We start from the raw sequence: 21,177 nt of genomic DNA, 5'->3' as shown, positions 1-21,177 counted from the left end.
AAATTCGGGATCCATATAATAAAACATGGGCCTTCAACAACTAACAAATGCAAATAATAGGCCTAGGCCCAAGTTGAGAACCACACAAACCAAATAATCCCGATCGTGATTCGTGAATTGTTTGATTTCGGATCTGACTTGGGACTTCTGAGGTAGACGTCCCAATCCCGTTATCAACTATATGAGGATATTTAGGATAATATTGATAAAATGTTGTAATAATTTGAAGAATGGACAGAGAATAAAGGTTGGCCCAATAAATACTTAAGGTATTGTCTCACATTAGGTCGAAGGCTCATATGAATTTTGTCAAGTATTACGACGTTGGGCATCTCTTATTAAGTGAATAAAACTCTCACATTTAATTGAAGTGAGATTCCTAACAAATATATTATTATAATTGATGGGTTAATATCATTTTTGCACACCGAATGATAGTCAGTGTTTCAATTTGCACACCGTTGTTTAAAATGTTTCAATTTGGTCACTCAATAATAAAATTGTTTCAAGGGCAAATTCTCTCACTTTGGGGCAATCAAATTGCACATGTGGCAATCAATATTTGGGCAGTCAACGTGCCACGTGTGCAGTTTGACAGCCCCAAAGTGAGAAAATCTGCCCGAGAGACCAAGTTGAAACAATTTTATCATTGGGTGACCAAATTGAAACATTTTAAACAACGGTGTGCAAATTGAAACATTGATTATCTTTCGGTGTGCAAAAGTGGTATTAACCCTATAATTAATTAATATAGAATGATACAATTAGTCTAATACTACCCTCAAAACTCTCCATAAATGGGGAGATCTAATCAACTCTAGGGGATTCTTTTTTTTTTTTGAAACAGGGGTTTGAGGAGGGGTTAGGATTCGATCCCACACCCTAATGGGTGGATGATTCCCTACATGTAAGGTGATTGCCGTTCAACCAACGACTCACTTGCAATTCTAGAGGATTTTAGAAAGCGAATATATTTAGTTAGATATATTCATGGTATTACAGAATATCCATTTAGGTTTGCCTGGAAGCTATCATGTATTAGTATTTTGCCAATTAAACATAGATTACTTAACTAAACATAGTGTCGGTACATCTATATATATAACACAAACCAGTACTTAATGGGAGTAGGGGACCATATATATGTATATGTGTGTGTGTGTAAGGGGGTGGTTATGACATGCACATCATGAGTAATAGCCTGCGTTTAAAGGAGCTAGATTAAGCCACATCCTAGCTAGTTCATGCATGCGTAGATAAATATCTTTCCTATACATGCATGAATGTATCTATCTATATTCTTTGATTCATGTTTTGATTTACGTAAGTTTTTTAATATTATTTCAAGGCGTTATTTTTTTATCTACATTTTTGTATGTAAGCATTAATTAATTATTAGAAAAAGGCAAGAAAATAATAACAACGCTTGTATGTAGTCAATCCTTAACCTGAAAAATGCTTGTATTTTAAATTTAAAAAAGTAAATGAGAGAGTGTTAATCACATATAACATATTATAATATATTGTAGTCAATTGCTTTAGGGCACCTAATAGCACTTAACTCGTGCGGGGTTAATTAATTATTGGATGAATCATACGTGTGTCTTCTTGTTGTTCGCTGGTCAAATCTAACTCCCCCACTTACCAACAACATAGTAATCATATTTTAAAAGCTGTCTTCCTAAGTTAAGATAAGGCTTAAATTAATGTTTCAATTACACGGTATATTTGGTTTGACTTGGACACTGTATGCAAGTCAAACCAAATTTGAGAAATTTTATAAAGGAAAAGACAAACAAACACAAGCTCTAAAATACATTTGAAACTTATTATAGTTTATAAACTAGTTTATCTAGAATGTTTGATTGAGCGTTTTTCCTTAGTTTATAAGATTTACCAAACGGGCTATATATCATCCGTATTATCCTATAAACAATAAAACGGATACTATTATTATAAAGACGCATGTACTTTGATGAATTAGTTACTGATTATTTAAAAAAAAAAAACTCAAAAGATATAATTTATTAGATGTAGAAATGGAGTTTCCAGGAGTTTCGTTTGCCAAATAACACAATTATTACGTTCCTGTGTATTAATAAATCGTCATCTCATGGCATTATTCTTATCTGAGAATTGTTGTTGAAACGTCAGTACTCAGTACACTAGTTATTACAGTGCAAGAGACGACTACAGAAACTCAAAATTATTGGGTGCCACCTCGTCTTGGCTAATCAGTAGTGGCCACCAATTAAATACTTGGTTTTTACTTATATATTATTATATTATATATAACTGAATAGTGAATATGACACGTCTCTCTCAAATCTCAATTCTCAGTCTTTATCTTTCCGTTAATATCCAGCTGTTTTTTTTTTTTTTCTTTTTTTTCTTTTTTTTGCAATTTTCAAAAAAGAAAATAAAAGGTGACTGGATGGATGATATTGAATTTATGATTTTTCTTGAATAGTAGCTGACCAGTCAGGACAGACAAACAAACCTCCCGACTTTTGCTCCACTAGGTACTTGCCGTTGCCACGTGTAACCGGATGAATGTAAGAGAGACACCTGGAGAGGCCCTTCGATGAATCTCCTTCGAAACGTGGGAGTCGGTCCCCACGCTGGATTATTTCTATATCAATTATTAGGGTTTAGCATCTCTCGTGTCTTTTTGCTCTCATTTTCTGTGTCACTCATCTCTCTCTATCAAGCTACAAGTGTTAAAAAGCAACACATCCAAAGATGCATGGAAAATTCCTTACAATTTATAAGAACAAGTTATCCCTCATTAACACCAATAAAACTTTTTTTTAGTTAAATTGAGTTACATTTTGACCCATGAGTTTAGACTTGTAGTAGTTGGATTAAAGAAGAACAAACTCATACCGGCCCAATGTATCATTAGAAACCGAACAATCCAAAGAGAACAACATTGTCCGTGTGTATGCAAGGGCGAAGGCGCACACAACTGACCCCCTCAAAAAAAATTTAGTAAACCTAATTATGTAATAATTCATATAAAAGACCCCCCTAAATTTTCAATTTAGCCGCCTTATTGGGAAAAAATCATGCTCAAGGTTAAACAATAAGACATGTGATAATTATTACTTATCACATTTTATAAATTTTTTATTTTATACGTTATTTTTTGAACTTTCGAAGGTATAGTTAATAGATAACCCAAAAAAATTTCACCCCATTTAGTTTTGCCTATCCTAACATAAAATCTTTTGTCCACCCCTACGACCCCCTCATACTATATCCTGGCTTCGCCCTTATGTGTATGAAGGTGTGGATTTACAACATGATATCAGAGCAATTCAATCCAATTGGACATGACCTCTACTCCACTTGTTGGATTTTGGCATAACCCATGCCAACCCACAAGTGCATATGAGTGTTAGAAGCATCACATCGAAATATATGGGAAATTCCTTACAATTTGTAAGGACAAGCCCTTCCTCATTACACCAATAAGGCATTTTCCTAACTAAAGTGAGTTGAGCTTTAACCCGTGGGTTTCGTCTTGTTATAGCTAGGCTAAGGAGGAACAAAGTCGTGTAGACCCGGTGTATTCTTGGAAACCGAACAATCCAAAACGGATAATATTATTAATGTGTATAAGGGTGTGGATATATAACTATATAAACTCATATTGTCGGTGAATATAGTGGTGTGAATTTACAATCAATTGCACTTAATAATTTGCTACGCCCAGCCTTGTCTGTCTCAAAAGTAAAGTCATAGTTTGAGTTGACAAGATGGAATATGGGCCTACCAAATGGGCCGTTCAATGTCAATCACCATCTCTCTGGGCTGGCCACAGGTACATAATAAGCCTTTGAGTTACGACTTGCGAGTGGATGAATATCTAATTAATTATCTATGAATCTGTCTTTTAAAACTTAAAATGATTGGCCTAACGAGTAACTCCATAATCAGGTTAGGTCAAACTGCCAAACAAACGACGACGTTTCAACGTTTCTAACTCAATTATCAAAGTTTCTACTATTCCAGTATTCTTTTTTTAGCATGTTGCATCAGTGCATGAATAAATTGTTAAAACATGCAATAATAGTTAGTTACACATTGCTTCAAGATATATATTATTAATTAGTTACCTGCATGCTGCACACACATATATATATGTACACACATATATATACCAAATATTTGGACAGACACATGGATTCCTAGTTGTTTTCTCCCAATACAAAATTCTTAAGCGGATGAACTGTGCCACTGATTGACAAATGACAATAGTTATATAGATTATTATATAGAAGATAAGGTTGAAGAATTAATGGAAGAAGAGTTAAGAATAGCAGGGTTAATGGAGCTCAGGTGGGACCTAATTACGGCTTGCGAGTAGCTGTATGTGAAAGCAAAGGTGTTTTTGGCGCCTTCTATTTGAATGCCACTAGTCCCCATCCCTTTACTCTCTATGACTATAAGACCTCTACATATAAATGCAGCCCCCCTCCCCTCCCCCATAGCCTCTAAATAACACATACTCGATCATAATTTCATCACAAAAAAGGCAGCATATATGGCTAAGTTTTTTCACTTGAGTCATGTTTTGGCTATTTTGCTTTGCATTCTTGCATACTCTCTCTGTGTCTCGAGCTCACCGGCTACTTTTCTTCAAGACTTTAGAGTCACATGGTCTGATACCCATATAAGGCAAATCGATGGGGGCAGGGCCATTCAACTTGTTCTTGACCAAAATTCAGGTTTTCTATGAATAATAGTACCACTTCTCTATTTTTTTTAATTATTATTGAGCATTTGGTCTTGATTACATGAATATTACTATATTTATTTCTTCCCAGGATGTGGGTTTGTTTCAAAGAGCCAGTATTTGTTCGGTCGTGTAAGCATGAGGATCAAGCTCATCCCTGGAGACTCTGCTGGGACTGTCACCGCATTCTATGTATGTTTCTATTTCTGACATTTTCAACATTTTTGATGTACTAGTCTCTCTCTCTCTCTCTCTCTATTCTAGGTTTGGTTGCTAAATTCTTGTTTTCGATTCTATCACAGATGAATTCGGACACAGATAGTGTAAGAGATGAGCTCGATTTCGAGTTCTTGGGGAATCGTAGTGGGCAGCCTTACACTGTTCAGACCAACATCTATGCTCATGGAAAAGGTGATAAGGAACAGAGAGTTAATCTCTGGTTTGATCCTGCTGCAGACTTCCACCTTTATTCTATCCTTTGGAACCATCATCATATAGTGTAAGCATCTACATATATATTTGCATAATATTGGTCTTACATAATGAAAAAACACTCAAGGCTCCCCTGTTTCCTAATGTGCTGTAAGCCTTGGTGTTGGCCTGGGACATAAATTGCTTTGCTTGCAGGTTCTATGTGGATGAAGTGCCAATCAGGGTTTACAAGAACAATGAAGCCAAAGGAATCCCATATCCCAAGCTCCAGCCAATGGGGGTATACTCCACATTGTGGGAGGCTGATGACTGGGCCACAAGAGGCGGCCTTGAGAAGATTGATTGGAGCAAAGCCCCCTTCTATGCTTATTACAAGGATTTTGACATTGAAGGGTGTCCAGTCCCAGGGCCTGCAACCTGTACCGCAAGTCCTACAAACTGGTGGGAGGGCAGTGCCTATCAAGCTCTAAATGCTGTTGAAGCTAGGAGATACAGATGGGTTCGTATCAACCACATGATCTACGATTACTGCACCGACAAATCACGCAACCCAGTAACACCACCGGAGTGCCTGGCTGGAATCTGAGAATCATTCATTCCGACCAACCAACAAATGAATGAATGGTACACATTCCTACATGTCCTTGTATAATAATACATCTGCGTATGAAAAGAGCTAGCCCCTGCAAATAAATGGGGCAATAATGGAAATAAGTTATCATGTAGCTAGACTGTAGAGTGTGCAAAAGTCATATCTTATTGTACTACTGTGCATACTATGTAGTATGTATGTATATGATGCAAATCATATGTGCCAATAAACTTTCTCCATGATTGTGAAAAGGATAATACTTGTGGTTCTAAAACTCCTGTTTTTGCAGCAGTTGACTACAAGGAAAGGTTTATTCTATTCCATGGTCCATGCATCAGATGCAACCCAATGGTGGGGCAATGGGCACACTTACAGCCAAATCAAAATAAGTGATGGCCATAATTTCATTCTCATTGATATGACTAATTTAACAATACTTTCGACAAAATAGCTTCCATTATAGCCAAAGCACATTTTTTTTCAGAACAAGTATCAAAAAACTGCCACCCCAAACAAATTCTACCCACCAGCAGCCCATAAATGTATTTTTATTCAAGCCTATGTGGTGAGTTCCCAAGGTGCATAACATGGACAGCTTCCCTGCCCCTCCACAAATGGTTCGAACCTAGTATTATTATTGAATAATGAAGTTGCCAAAATCAGAGCATGAAAAACATGTAATTCAAAATCAACGTGCCAAGGGATAAGGTCAAGGACGGAACATAGTGAATGGAAAACCACAAATCACACTGTGGGATAGCAGGTCATAATTTATGGAACAGAATAGTAGTAAATAGTAATACAATAAACAAGGTAAGAGCCTATATCAGATGGATGATCTTGACATGATCAGGAAAGGTTTTAAAACGGATATAATAGGTGCCAGACAAAGCTTCAAGAACCACACAAATAGCACAATCAATGGCACATAGCAGAGTATTTGCATAGATCATCTGGACATCTTTGATAAGAATCTAATAAAGTTGGAAAATTACTTCATTGCATTGTCAATTCTCACTGCAACTGATTCTGAACAATAAGGACATTTCCCGAACAGGACATTAAATGACCTGCAAGGCTGCAACACAAGCACGAAAGAAAAACCAATGTATCAACAAGTACATATAAAGTATCCTAAGTAGTTTATTGGACAGAAACACATGAGAAAGGTTTACTTAACAACTGTCTAATCAGTTTATTTTGAATTAGACTAAGTAATTATTAAGCCAAATGCAAAGATGATTTAGCATCATGAATTATGTATTTATGTGTATGACTGAAAGTGAAGAATCATTCCAGAAAAGAAAAGGTCTAATAGGGCCAGGAGCTGTTAATACTTAATACCATTCCCATGTAAACAAGGATCTAAACTACAATAAAACTATGGGCCAAGTGGCATTCTCTCTCCCTGTTAAACAAGGTGATCTTTATTTTAAACCATGCTTTAGACAGGGTAGTCCTATAAGTACAGTAAAACTACGATTTTCTGCGAAGTACTGAAAGTAAAAGATTCAACAAAAAAAATGTTATGATAGACAATAGCAATCACCGACTGTGTTGGCAGAGAAAACCATATTGTACCCCCACCGACAATTTGCTACTAACCCTTTTACCATGTACCATGGAGAGGATTCCAATTAGGGTAAAAGAAAGACAAGTCCAACATCATTTGGTAAATACATGTATGTCCCACATCTATACCTAAAAACAGACTCTCCTTAACTTCTCAAAAGCGGGATGTGGTAGAATGGTAGTGTCATCGAATGACAGGTCCCATCCAGTGCAAAAGCAACAATTCGACCATCTTCATGACAAGGTTACCGTTTGGACGGTCAAACATATACTGTAAACACTAGGCACAAACCCAGCAAGTCCTTCTGAACTCACGTTGCCTGATATAACGAGGTGAGTGGAAAAATAAAATCCATATAGGCTGCAAACAAGTTTTGGCAATTGATCCATATAATAGGAATTGTAGCTCCGTGTTGTTGTGGAGTATGTATATAAGTGGCGAAAACTATGCCATGTTGAACCAAATAGAAAGCCATAAAGGTGCAAGAAATTCAACGTACTGCCTAGTTGTTGTCATGGAACTAACCACTCTGCAAGACATATACTATGGAAAGCCTTGCTACAACTGCTATTGTTACAAATATAGTCAGTTCCAATTTCAGGCTTTGTACCAAGCTCATCATCTGCATTAATATTGCACAGTCAATGGAACAATTTAAGTTATAGAGGACCAAACAATTGTATATATGCTCTAGTATTACCAATGGGAAGACAATGAGCATAACAAATGCCACATTCAACTTGCTGGTCGAGTTTCCAGAACAAAAGCAAGATTTTCCAGAAACTGTCTCTCTTTTGTCCTGTTCAGAAAATTTCATTGGTCAAGATTGTTTAAACAAAGCAAAATTTTGTTGTAACAGAGGATAAAGAAAGAAATATCGCAAATATAAAAAATATCTGAAAAAATATCATGGCAACTTCAGGCACAGTATCATATTTTTTTTGGTAAGTTTCAGGCACAGTATTATCGTTTAGTTTCAGGCTATATGTATTCAGTAAGAATAAAAATATAAATTACCACCCGAAGAGATTTGTCAATATCATCCAACATAGACCAAAATTCCTGTAATTTATCCACATGCTGCAATATTAATTCTCTTGTAAAAGTGAGGACCTCTAAACGTGACAAACTGATATGATGGAGCATGTCCATAAGCAGTGACCGGAAGCAATCACTTGAATTCCTTGCTGAAAATTTGCAAAAAAAATACTTCTTGGAACTGCTGTACCAAATCTCAGTCTTGAATTTCTTGACCACTGTAGATTAGGTATGTAGGGTAAATCCTAAAGAAGCATTCCAAAGCACAATTAGGTTTAGAATGAAGGAGTTTAGAAAACAAACACTTCATAGGAGACCAACTGCTGAATTCAATGGTGGGGTTTTAGGATAGGTTTTATCCAGCTGAACCTCCATAATATGCATTCTTCCTATCTTACCTCTATCGATCAGATACATAATACATTTAAGTTTGAGGGCTCAAACAGTAACAAAAACAGGGAAAAAAAAATATACATGGAAGACACATGAAGATGATGATGCAGAGCTGTGAAGGAATATTTAGAATTCATTCACGCGACGTACGACAGTCTACAGGAAACTAAGAACACAGGATACAAAAGGGAAGAAGAAACCTTGATTACTTTTCTGGCAGGGTAACAGAATCAACTCATGATGAATAAAAACACCTTACAATATTCGAAAGCTTAGAAATGTCAGGTCTCCACCCAACCTCTTCTATCCGCATGTACAAAAATTTAAAAAACCAAAAAAAAAATCACATTAACCAGCTCAACATTCAAACGTTTATGTCTGATGACAAGTTTTATGCAACTGAAATATGCAGGAGAAGTACAGATGCTTCAAATGTAGACATGCTACAAATTGATTGGTACATTAGTACATTACCGATCATTGGTTATAAAAGTACAGTCATTGCTGATAGAGTCCATAGCATGGATGTTTGAGTCACCACTGAGTATATTGAGCGATAAAATGAAGATGAATTGGCTAACTCCCTGCATCTACTTTGTGCATTGCGCTCCTGCAACTAAAAGAGAATGCTATAAGTGCATCTGTTTGATTCAAGTCTGTTCCGATTGATATTCAAGATTAAATTTCAACACGACACAGTGTAGAGCGAGCCCACTGGGGCTTTTTCTCAAACAGTTAGTTCGCCTGATGAAATGACCCTCAATCCCGTATCAGCCATAATCGATCCAGTAACAAATACTAAACACATATGTAAAAGAACACGTCAAATTATAATCACTACCATTTTATTAAAGAAATCACAATGCTCCCTGCTCCTCCTCCTCCTCCTCCTCCTCCATTGTGGGCGAAAATCACCACAACCACCAATGAGACTACTGGCAACTGGCAAGGCCTTATCATAAATAAGCTTGGACTTGGCATTAAGAACCAGCTAGCCCGTTACTTGCTTTCAACACTCCTGATCTGGGCCGACTTTAATGGGCTAATCCGCTAAGGCTTTGCTAGACAGTACTTAGTAGGTGAAACTACAGTCTATAGTTGCGGTTGTCTTGCGTGTCAAATAAAATTCAATATATACATGTTATGGTCTTGACTGTTGAAGGAGAGCTACCGCTACTATTGTAAATATATTCAGGGCTACTGTTTGTGTAGACTTCCCAACATATGTAGACCAGCCAATGAAGGCTATATCACAGAACAGCTATCTTGATTGAAGGTTGACGAACTATAACATCTTCATTGTCTCTAGTCAATTTTGCTCAATTATTGGCCTTCCATTAAGATATATAACAGATGCGAGCAACTTGAAATTGTTACCTTACATACTTGTATAAGTACAAGAGTGTCGGTTATCTATAGCCTAAGTCTTAAGGTTTACAGATATAGATATATACAACAACTATTCAGATAGATATTTACAAGCTAGTTAGCCAAGGTTTGTGGATAATGGTGGCTTATCTTATACAACAATATAATCAGTTGTACCAACTAAAGATTGATGATATCTGTTGGTCTGTCATAAGACGCTAACTATTTTAGTTGGGTTTATCTATTTCCCAAGCTAATAAAAACCTAAGACAGAGTCAAGTTCTAGGGGGAAAGACAACTTTTGGTCACTAAAATATCTGACCACGTTCAACTCAATCACTTATTTTTCAAACGTTTTAATTTGGGTATCCAAATTTCTAAACTGTTCCAAATTAGTCACACAGGTAGATTTCACCCAATTCTGACAGTCAACCATCCCACGTGGCACTTTGACCTGACGATAAAAATTAAAATCGTGTAATATTTTCTGACATGCACAAATCTAAACTAGGCGAGCAAAAAGTGCCCAAAAAATCATTCCCGCAAAATCACTTTGCCACCACAAATCATGTAAACTGATGCTCTCAACATCACACCTTCTCAAGTTCGACGAAGACTCAAGATCTGTGCAATGATATGCCATGGAATTACAATTCCAATGAGTTATTTGGAACAAAGTGATCAGTTCTGGTTTGATTACAAGTGTTATGCCACATCAGCCTAATTAGTTGATTTTGACTATATTGTGTCACGTGAGATGGTTGACTGCCTTAATTGAGCGAAATCTATCCGTGTGACTAATTTGGAACAATTTAGAAATTTGGATACCCAAATTAAAACGTTTAAAAAATGAATGACTGAATTGAACTTGATCAGATATTTCAATGACCAAAAGTTACATTTCCCCCAAGTTCTAACAACTACTTACCATTTCATGCATATATATAGTTGACGTTACCAGTCCCTTCCCTTAAATTGTTTAGTATATGCGGACAATTAATAATGTTCAAACCTATGATAAAAAAAATAATAATATTAGACTAATTATTCATAATCATTAATCATTATTTGAAGTCATGCATGCTCATGCTCGACTTTGACCGTTGCTTTAGCAGTCATGTTTACCTTTAACCTCCCTCTTTTAACTTTTCCTTCTTTCAAAAGTAAAGTTGAATTGTTTGAAGAGTTGTTAGATCATAATTATTATATATACATGCACCTGATGTCATGCCCAAATTATTTTTTTTTCCCTGCTTTGCATGTATAATAATACATGTTTAATCAAATGATATGACCTACCTACATTAGTTTTCCCTAATCATCATCTTATCTCTATTTCATTTTGTGTCCCGACTGACTCATAAAAAAAAAGGCTAGACACCAGACGAATTACATCATTTTTTCCCCCATTATTGGCAATGTGGAATCGATTGATTGGTATTGGTTGACATGATGAGTTGGAAGTATTGTAACCTAGTCAAGAAGCTATCTTCAGTCGGCTGTTTTTTAAGCATTAGATATTCATACATGTAACACGTAGCCTATATAGTCCACATGCTTTAGTTATATATATCTTAATTTGGTGAGTGTTTACATTGGAGCTAATTACTTAACTGGTTGCTTTCAAGTAGTCTCAGATATGATGAGATTAACATACTTACAATTTTAATAAATTATAATCCCCCCACTCCCATCCATATATACTTAATTGTCATATCTAGGTAGATCATGGTGTATGAAGAACTCGACAGGCCGACAATTTATTCAACAGTAGACGCATGTCTTTTGCTATCTAATTTTAATTTTTTAATTACGTCAGTGCACACGTAAATTATTAATTCATTGCAAGTCTAAAGTGGAGGGGTGGAAAGTGATGTCGATGATACACGAGGGATGACTTTCCTAGAAAGTCCCAGTTTTCCAGGAAAGTTCCCCTCAATCATATCTATTGTTGGTCCACACCATAATTTCAGGGCATCGAATTTATGATGTCTTAAGATTATTTGTCCTCAACGCACAACCAATCATGATAGCGTGCCTCTAACGTATACGCTACTTTTACTTTCTTCTTTACCCCAAAAACCCATCTTGACCGTCCATTACTCTCAAGTACAACATATATAGAGGTCCCACACAATAGAAGAGCTTCGTGGAAAATCCCATGATGGAGATTGGAGATAAAAGAGGGGTAGGCCCACAGGGATGGACTTCAAAATTCGTTTATTTTTTCATTTTTAAAAATTATTTTGTGATAATTTATTTGAAGAATTGATAAAAAAGAAAGGTCGGTCTAATAAACACTTGAGGTATTGTCTTCGACCCAATGCAAGTTTTGTCGTCTAAAAGGACCGTATTTTTGAGGTTGGGTTTCATCTTATAAATTGGATGAGATTTCAACATCTAATCGATGTGGGACTCTCTTAACATATTTGATTTTTTTTCCATCATTAAAAATGTATTGTAAACTTTAAAAAATAATGGAGCCCTCAAATCGGATATCTACGCGGACATCAAGTGGAGTGTGACCCATTAGCGCCCTTAAAGGTGGATAGCCATAGCCTCACAAGGGAGACCTTAATATCATAATCTCATTATTTTGTGTATTGAAAAGTGAAATATGAATCAATCTTTTGTTCTTTTCTTTGTCTACACGACTCTCACCACTCATTTTCATTTCACTCTTTTAAAACTAAACAAACTGAATTTTGTAGACAGAGGACAACCGTCCTCTCTCACACATACATCTGAATCATTATCCCAATTTTTATCTTTCCTTTCTTATTAATTATGGATACTTTTAAAACACAACTATCAACCAAAGTACATCACTATGCGTTCGAGATTTTTCTTTCCTTCTTTTTCTTTTTTTAGCCATTTTAATACATTTATAAAAAAGGATTTTGAGATATAGTGGTACACTAGGTTTCCGCCACTCAAGCCTCATATTTAGATAAGGCTGGTTCTATCATTTATGTGGGTAGTTAATTCCTAATTTTTGTATATTAGACCCTAAATTTTCAAGCACAATTATAGTGAAACTTGATAACAGAGATTTAATCAGCAAATATAAATTCATAGATTTTTTTTTTCCAGAGATTTACAAAAAAAAAAAAAATTCACAAGGAGAAGAAAAGAAGAAGAGACATTATTGATATAGTATGTATATATAATTACTAGCTATTTTAATTTCTACAAATTAAATAATTACATTAAGACAATATATTTAACCCCTAACACAAAAAATAGAGGGATCGATCCTGAGGTCTATTTATAATTTCTTTTTCTAATTTTATCTCGCAATTGAAACTAGAAATTACATTAATTTCAACAAGCTGCGGAAGGATTAGTGAAGGGATTGTAGAAGTGGGGCTTTGGAGCTTTGGCTGCGCTACCGTGATCGGCACCGCCGAGTCTTTCACAAGAAGGGCACATGGTGAGAGTGGCCGCCGGCATGTGCATGTAAAAGGGTTGCGCCAGTTTGAGTGCTTTAAGCTCTTGAACCTCCTTTTGTAGCCTTCTGTTCTCGTCTGTCAGCGTCTCGCAGCACTTCTTCAACAACTCATAATCCACCTCTGTTTGCTTCAGCTTTGTCCTGCATATACATATATACGTATATATATATATATATATATACTCTAATTATTCATGATTAAATAAGTGATGGTTTGATTTGTTAATCAATGATTGAATACCTGGCTCTCCTGTTTTGGAACCAGACTTCAACTTGTCGTGGCCGTAGATTCAGCTGCCTTGCCAGAGCCTGCTTTTGTTTCTGTTGGATGATAATCCAAATAATTAATTAAAGATGCGAAATTTTTCAGTAATTAGAAAAGCAAAGAGAGGAATTGCTTACAGGATTGAGAGTGCTGTGTTGCTTAAAGCTTTCCTCTAAGAGAGCAGATTGTTGTTTTGTGAGCCTAAGTTTCTTTCTTGCATTACAACCATCTTCATCTTCGTCACTAACTCTAGAAGAAATCCTCTCGATCTCGACATCGATCTCTGTCTCTTCACTGCTAAGGTCTCTCTCCCTCTTCACCGAGAAGGACGAAACGGCACTAGTAGTACTGTGAGCGTGAGGAGAGGAAGTCTGACGGTACAAGTCACCATTACTAGACCCTTCAAGGATCATAGTATTATTATTATTATTATTCTTTCTGCAGGTTCCAATCTGAAGATGATCACTGGATAGACCCAGAGTCAGAGACGGTTCAATTTCATCAAACTTGAGGGAAAATGCATGCTTCATAATCTTGGGGGTAGTACCATGAGACTTTGATGGAGAAGTAGTACTAGACATCGTGCTGAATCCTAACCCAAGAACAAGCCCTGTGTTGCACCCATCGTCAAAACCCATTACTGTGTTTTTCTTCTTTTGTGCGTGTGATATGGAGAAAGGCTGTTAAGCGAATGGATGGTTTTGAAAAGCAAAGGAGTCTTAAAGAGAGGAGAAATACTCTCTCATTGCGTAATGGTGTGTAATGTGAGTGGGTGTGGGTGGCTATGATTATTAATAAAAAGGAATGAATTTCGAGCAGAAAAAATAAATACGAATCTTGACATGGGAAATTAATGAATTATCAATACAGAGGTTGACCATTTCAACTATAATAATAATAACCTAATAAAACAAGCACACAAGAAAACTCTACACACCCCTCCTCAAGAGAATGATTCGCCACCCGTTAACGTACCAAAGATTTAACTATTATACCACTTTACTTTTCCTACGCTTGTTTCTTTGGCGTGTAATATATATATATATAGCCTTTAGTTACATACATGGACATGGTACCAATTAATTATTGGCCAACTTTTTATATTATGTACCATTCCCACGCTCTTTCCAGAGTCCTGCTCTATCTAATTCTTTGTCTTCATTCAAAGATTGCTTTTTTAACTGATTTTATCAAATTAATGACTCACTGCCATAATTCCATTATTTTTGAGAAAGAGAATACTACAGTAATCAACTAATCATAATTAGTTATGATGAACTGCTTCCCACTCCCTTTATGCTCTCGATATATATGGGTATCATGTCATGACCTTGCTTACTAATACAGCATTAATTTAGTTATAACACATATTTTCATTTGATAAGCATGGTTGACGATCATAGTGGGTAGTTTTAGTTTAATTTCTTTCAATATTCTCAATGAGTGCTGGGGATTAGAAAGGGATGTGCACTATATATATACATGGCCTCATTATTTTCTTGATGATTTTCCGGTAATTAAAACAATTAATGAAACATAAAATATGGAAGTATGAAAGACCAACAAAAATATTGAAAAGAATTAAAGTAGGTAGGAGACACTATTGGAGTTTCAAAGGGCTTTATAATGGTGCAATAGGAATATGATTCATCAACAAGAATCCGGATCTTTGCTCAACTATAAAGTTGATGTGGAGTGCTTTGGACCTACTAGCTACTATTCTCTCTATACATGTATAAACCACTTCCAATAATGTTTTCTTGGATACGGAGTAAGAAGTTAGGTCACCCATCAAACATATATGATCATTCCTTTTTAGTCGATTAATTAATTGTAAATATGTTTTAATCCAATTAGTGGTTTCAATTAATTAATTAATTTTAATTGTCACATGAGTTTCAATTAGTGGTTTCATTATAATAATTGAAAAAGACTTTGTACATCATGAGAATTATGTCTCTTATGGCATTTAGATGGTCTCTGGCCAAACTATATATATTTGGAGTAATAATGCTACAGTTATTCAGAATAAGACCCCCATTTTATTCCTAAATATATATGTGGTATGTAAAATAGTCATTGATTAATTATGATCATACATGTACGGCCCGTTTAATATCCAACATTCCATATTAATTGGAGGTTAAATAAGGGTCACATTTTGACTTGATGAAGCATTATTCATATGTTTGTGGATTAAAAAGGAGTGGTCCGCAAGTTTCCATGAAATATAATGGCCACATAATTAAATGATTATCCTTTTAGAAATTCAAACTTTGAGTAAAAGTCATAGTTTTCAATTGCCATTGGATTTTGATTAAAAAGACAAAAGACCTTATAATAGGCAAACTAATTAGTTGAATTAGGTCTCTCTACAATATGTGTTTAGTGGGTTTGCGCTTAAAAATTTGGAAGAAATATATTGGTGGATGGACGACTTTTTCTAATGTGTGTCGACACTCCATTTTTTAATACTGATGTTGGAAGAACAATTTCATATATTAGGGTGCGTTTGTGATGTAGAGAGCGTGAGAGTTTACAATCCTAAAAACAAACTCTAATTAAATAAAAGAAATTACAAAAAATGTTGGCCTTTCTCGAGGAACCCTGTGACCTTCCTCGAGGAAGAGCAACTTATCTTTAGCGTTCAATCTTCTTCCAATGTCCGCTTCAGGAAAAATACTCTGGTCGCTCTGCATCAGTTTGGGAAACAATGTGATAATTAGTATATATATGCTAACATATATGTTGTTTCAAATGCTATGACAAATTACATATACGAGTATTATACAAATCATTATAAAACATAAACAATTAATTATCAAATTGTTCCACATTTCAAGCGAATCGAATCAAGTACAAAGTTAATGACAGGGTATATTAGAAAATATGACTGACAAGCGTGGGGTATTTTAGGTATTTGATGTTTAAAAAATTGAAATGCTTGCTTTAGAAAAATTTGCAAATGCCACCTTTATACTAGTCGAAATGTAAGTTTAACTGTGTGCGTTTGGCGACCAAAATAATTTGTATGTGCTTTCATAGACTCTGAGTCCACATTTTTCCTTCAAAAGTCATATTAAAAAGATTTTTTTTTGTATGATGAAAAGACTACTGTGGTTTACTAGTTGTGTTGAGTTGACACACTGACAAATCTTACAACTTTTGATATAGAATTTGTCATACGACCTCACTGTATGTATATATATGGAACTTTAAACACAAATTTCTCAGTTGCATTAAATGATGATAGCGCTATTCATAAATTGATGATGCAATTAAGTAGTGTATTAGTTGTTGGAGCACAGAAGTTTTTAGAAAGTGATTTTTATCTAAAGCATTTTGTCAGCAAGTAATGGATGTACACACAAAAAAACAAGCAAATACTGGTGGCGGGGACCTGTTGTATTTTTATTACAATGGATCCCACTGTAATATAATTTTCAGTTAGTAAAAAAATTTATTTTTATTTTTAAAAATAATAAATGTATAATATTCATCCTAACGAATTCAACGGTATATTTTTTGTTAGAAACAAAAATCATATTAAATATGAAAAATACATGATAATTTTAGATCGTCGGATATAAACACAAAACATTCGATGTCTCGATGGTAATGAATTTGATTTTTGTTTCAAACAAAAAAATGTCGTTGGATTTGTTAGACCGAATACTACACATTTATGATTTTTAAAAATTAAATAAAAAAATTATTTATGCTCTAAAAGAGTTACAGTTAGATCTATTATAATTTTTACTACAATAAACCCCCGGCACCCAGCAAATACGTACCCCAATAACTTTTTTTTAGGACCAAGGTGATAGACATTGACTTTGAAGAGTGTTGCTACCGCCTACAGTAACATTTATCTCAAAAATATTTCAACTACATGTAGCACTCATTCATTGAATCTGATGATATTATTATTGAATACTTTTTTTGAATATTTATTATGTATATGTATGTATACTTAATTACCAAATATTTGAGGCGAGTGTAGTCCCCCTAAATCGGCCTTGCAGACAGGTGAGAGCCACCAATTAACTGGTATTATGCGCATTTGATTCCGGGGGAGGGTGAATTTGGAGCGTACAAGTTGGCAAATGACGGAGGCAGAGAACTAGAGCTCCCATCATAATTATAATAGGAGAATTATTATTGTGTGTGCATGACATGTCATGTTTGATTTTCTCCCTCTCCAATTCCTTCTTTTAAGGCCAGCCGACCATGTTGCTTAATTAGCTACTCGCCTAGTCTTTAGGGCCCTAGAGCTAATGCAATCATGATAATTTAATGACCCAACAAAAATTGATACTTGATCTCGTCTTTATTACACAATCAAAATAACATGTAGCACATCTGTTTGATAAACCATGAGAGTCTAATAGGTTTATTTCATTGATCTAATCAATGAAATAATTTTATTTTCACTCTTTTAACCCATAATTTATTGTCTAAAATTTATTATTTTAATATAAATTCTTTTGTTTTTTAAACCACAGTTTATAATTCATTATTTTAGTTTATAATTCATTTGTTTTTGAAATTTCATTTAAAAAAACAATGAAATTAAAATTTACCCAATAAAACTTATCGAGAATGGATATTGTTATAAATAGTTTTATATGCTGATTATGAATATGAAATTTTCTAAAAAAAATTTAACATGAATTTTGAGAGTTAAAAACGTATTAAAATTTCTTTTAAAAGACTTGAGCTCTAATGGGCCACCACTATATGGGCTACCTAGCATTACTTATTACATAAAAAGTCAAGCCAAATACATCTCTCAATACAACTAAATCAGCAAAACACGTCTCCCAATATAATCACATTAGCAAAATACAAATTCCTATACATTGTTCATTCTCACCCAACATGGAGGCCAACAATATTCCATATCTCCATGTTGTCCACAACAAAACTACACCAAAACACAAAATCCCGATACAGTCACATCAGCAAAACACGTTTCTTAATACAGTCACATCAACAAAACACAAAATCACATACATTTTTATTGACACAGCAAAAAACAATCATTGTGGTTGTTCTTAGGAAGTGGATCTACCATATTATGAAAAGGTATTGATAACTGGTGTCTTAAAAAATTTGTTGCGGATTAATTACATCATATCATATCATAGTATGTCATATGTGATGAACACTATCTCACCAAATTTTTTAAACTTAAAATGTATATTTTTTCAGATTATAATATACATTTTTCGTCTTTATCTAGTGCCCTGAGGAAAACAAGTATTTGATGAGAGCGGAAAATTTACATAGGACAAAAGTTTATTGCTTCTCCATTAATAATGTTTGTTTGGAGTGTGAAAGAGTATCGTATATACAAATGTCTGTCTAATCACACAGTTTTTTTTTTTTTTTTGAAAAGGGTCAAGAGACTGAATATATATTTATATACTCAGCTCGTGAGTAATGGAGGCCATTATAGACACTCGGGCCACCATATAGGTGGAATACAATCATCATCATAAATAATGGACAAATCAAAACAGTCTTTAATTAACTAAAACAAAACATAACATAATAGCTCAATAGTAGACATTAGCATGGCTTTGACGCGTTGAATTCCAAGAAGACTTCTCCACCTGAATAATATGCACAACCGAACAAGGTACCTCCTCAATCCAAACCCGCATGGCCTGAATGAGAAAGGCATGCTTAGCCATGGAATGGGCGACTTCATTGGCCGTGCGTCGTATATGGACAAACTTCCAACTCGACAAGAAGCGCAATAATCTTTTTATCTCCATTATAACTGGACTCCAAATAACATGATGTATGTCACTCCCATTAATGGCTTACACAACAACTGCAGCATCTCCTTCAACAATCAGCTCTGTAAAACCTAACTCCAATGCTAACTTCATAGCATGTAGGATTGCTAAGGCTTCAGCTAAAGAAGGATGAAGTACAGTCACTCTCAACAAAGAACTACTTGCCATAACCTCCCCACTAGCATCTCCAAATACGACATCCATACCCGTACGATTATTTTGAGATTGTCTAATCACACAGTTTGTTTGGTTGTAGAATCATGATATCCCAAATATGATATGATCCCTTCAAAATGGATGAGAGTATTATTCCCTACACACTAATAAAAAGGCCAAACGTGCAACAATAATATACTAAAAATGATAAAATTATCATGTACAAGAAGAATAAGAAAACTAAAAAATATGTACAATTAAATCAGAAAAGAAAGATCCCCTTTTTGTGATTCGTATTATAAAAAAGGATGGAGCATCCGAGCATGGAAGATAGATGAGAAGTCGTATCTATTACGTACGTATATATATCTAGAAGAGGAATTCGCATATATATATATATCCTCTCAAATTCTAGAAAAATAAATAATTTTAACAGCAACAGCATATGTGAAAAAGTAAAAGCCAAAGCCCAAGTGGCCCGTCCTAGCTAGCAGTTCAAAAACAGGAGAAAGAAGAAACTAAACAAGTCATATTAGGCTATTAGCAAACACATTGGTTTGATTGTTTTTTTAGTTGGAGAAAGCTAGCCACCGACCGACTAACAACAATAATAAAGCATAAACAGATGCACCAAACAAACATAAAAGTTAGCGTTGCCCCACCTCAACTGTTTTTTGAGTTTTGTCAGTGAAGCTTTTTCCTGCTTTCACATTGAACAATATTATTATGTACCGGTCATTGCTTTGCTTGCATTTTAAAAGTCGCTGCTGATTTGCACTTGTCAACAAATACACAGTCAATAAGGACCCACTTGAGACACCTGGGACTTGACTTGTGTTTAGGGAAGGGCGAGAAACAATTTGAGAGAGACTGTGTTTTGAGTCACAGAGTCAAGGCAATAGGGTCCCATCCTCCATATCAATATTGGGTTCGTATGACCTGTTCCTGGCAGATGAGGAACATGCTTCTGGATGTGTGCTCATCTATAGCTAGCCCACACATTACATGACTGAACGTTATACATACCATCATCATCATCCAAGTCTTTAACTTAAAATTTTAAAGCCGGCTACACGAGTCTATTAGAACATCATTAGGAATCCAATGCTGCAACGATATTCTCATTTAGACTCATTTTCATAAGTTTGACAAAGTTTTACGCTGGCTGTGATATAGGAGCTGATTTTGAGTTGTTTTGAAGTTGATTTAGGTTAATTTGGAGTTGATTTAAGAAAAACAGAAAATTGGAGTTAATTATCATTTTTATCAATTGGTAGAAATCATTTTTAAGGATGTGATTGTAGAACTGGAAAATTTGCAAACGTTGTCCGTTTTTGATGAAATTTGATTGGCTGAAGTGA

At 35.0% G+C, this 21,177-nt stretch overlaps 3 protein-coding genes across 11 annotated transcripts; 1 reads left to right on the top strand and 2 right to left on the bottom strand.

The window, feature by feature from the left end:
* Window positions 1-4,489: 4,489 nt before the first annotated feature.
* Window positions 4,490-6,022, top strand: LOC120012231 (probable xyloglucan endotransglucosylase/hydrolase protein 7). The gene is made up of 4 exons (XM_038863555.1): window positions 4,490-4,733; window positions 4,833-4,933; window positions 5,044-5,240; window positions 5,369-6,022. Exons 1-4 carry the CDS (start codon window positions 4,550-4,552, stop codon window positions 5,757-5,759), a joined length of 873 nt encoding a protein of 290 aa, XP_038719483.1. The 5' UTR covers window positions 4,490-4,549; the 3' UTR covers window positions 5,760-6,022.
* Window positions 6,023-6,357: 335 nt separating this feature from the next.
* On the bottom strand, window positions 6,358-10,147 carry LOC120012369 (E3 ubiquitin-protein ligase FANCL-like). 9 transcript variants are annotated; one of them, XR_005471253.1, is made up of 5 exons: window positions 9,244-10,147; window positions 8,452-8,621; window positions 8,039-8,137; window positions 7,838-7,960; window positions 6,358-6,843 (listed from the first exon to the last, which is right to left on the bottom strand). XR_005471253.1 is itself a non-coding variant. In XM_038863769.1 (5 exons), the coding sequence occupies exons 2-5, from the start codon at window positions 8,488-8,490 to the stop codon at window positions 6,827-6,829; spliced, it is 252 nt and encodes an 83-aa protein (XP_038719697.1). In that variant the 5' UTR covers window positions 8,491-8,621; window positions 9,244-10,147; the 3' UTR covers window positions 6,358-6,826. The 9 variants fall into 9 exon arrangements, 4 of the variants coding, with proteins under 4 accessions (XP_038719697.1, XP_038719696.1, XP_038719695.1 ...); XM_038863769.1 differs by having other exon boundaries at window positions 7,864-7,960; XM_038863768.1 differs by lacking the exon at window positions 8,452-8,621 and having other exon boundaries at window positions 7,864-7,960; window positions 9,244-9,379; window positions 9,485-10,147.
* Window positions 10,148-13,282: 3,135 nt separating this feature from the next.
* Window positions 13,283-14,639, bottom strand: LOC120013929 (homeobox-leucine zipper protein HAT22-like). The gene is made up of 3 exons (XM_038865913.1): window positions 13,991-14,639; window positions 13,830-13,909; window positions 13,283-13,729 (listed from the first exon to the last, which is right to left on the bottom strand). The coding sequence occupies exons 1-3, from the start codon at window positions 14,489-14,491 to the stop codon at window positions 13,462-13,464; spliced, it is 849 nt and encodes a 282-aa protein (XP_038721841.1). The 5' UTR covers window positions 14,492-14,639; the 3' UTR covers window positions 13,283-13,461.
* Window positions 14,640-21,177: the final 6,538 nt, after the last annotated feature.

Source organism: Tripterygium wilfordii, chromosome 13, assembly GCF_013401445.1.
Source record: "Tripterygium wilfordii isolate XIE 37 chromosome 13, ASM1340144v1, whole genome shotgun sequence".
Taxonomy (NCBI): Eukaryota; Viridiplantae; Streptophyta; class Magnoliopsida; order Celastrales; family Celastraceae; genus Tripterygium; species Tripterygium wilfordii.
Note: the sequence above shows the minus strand (reverse complement) of the source record. Positions and strands in the feature narration are given on the sequence as shown.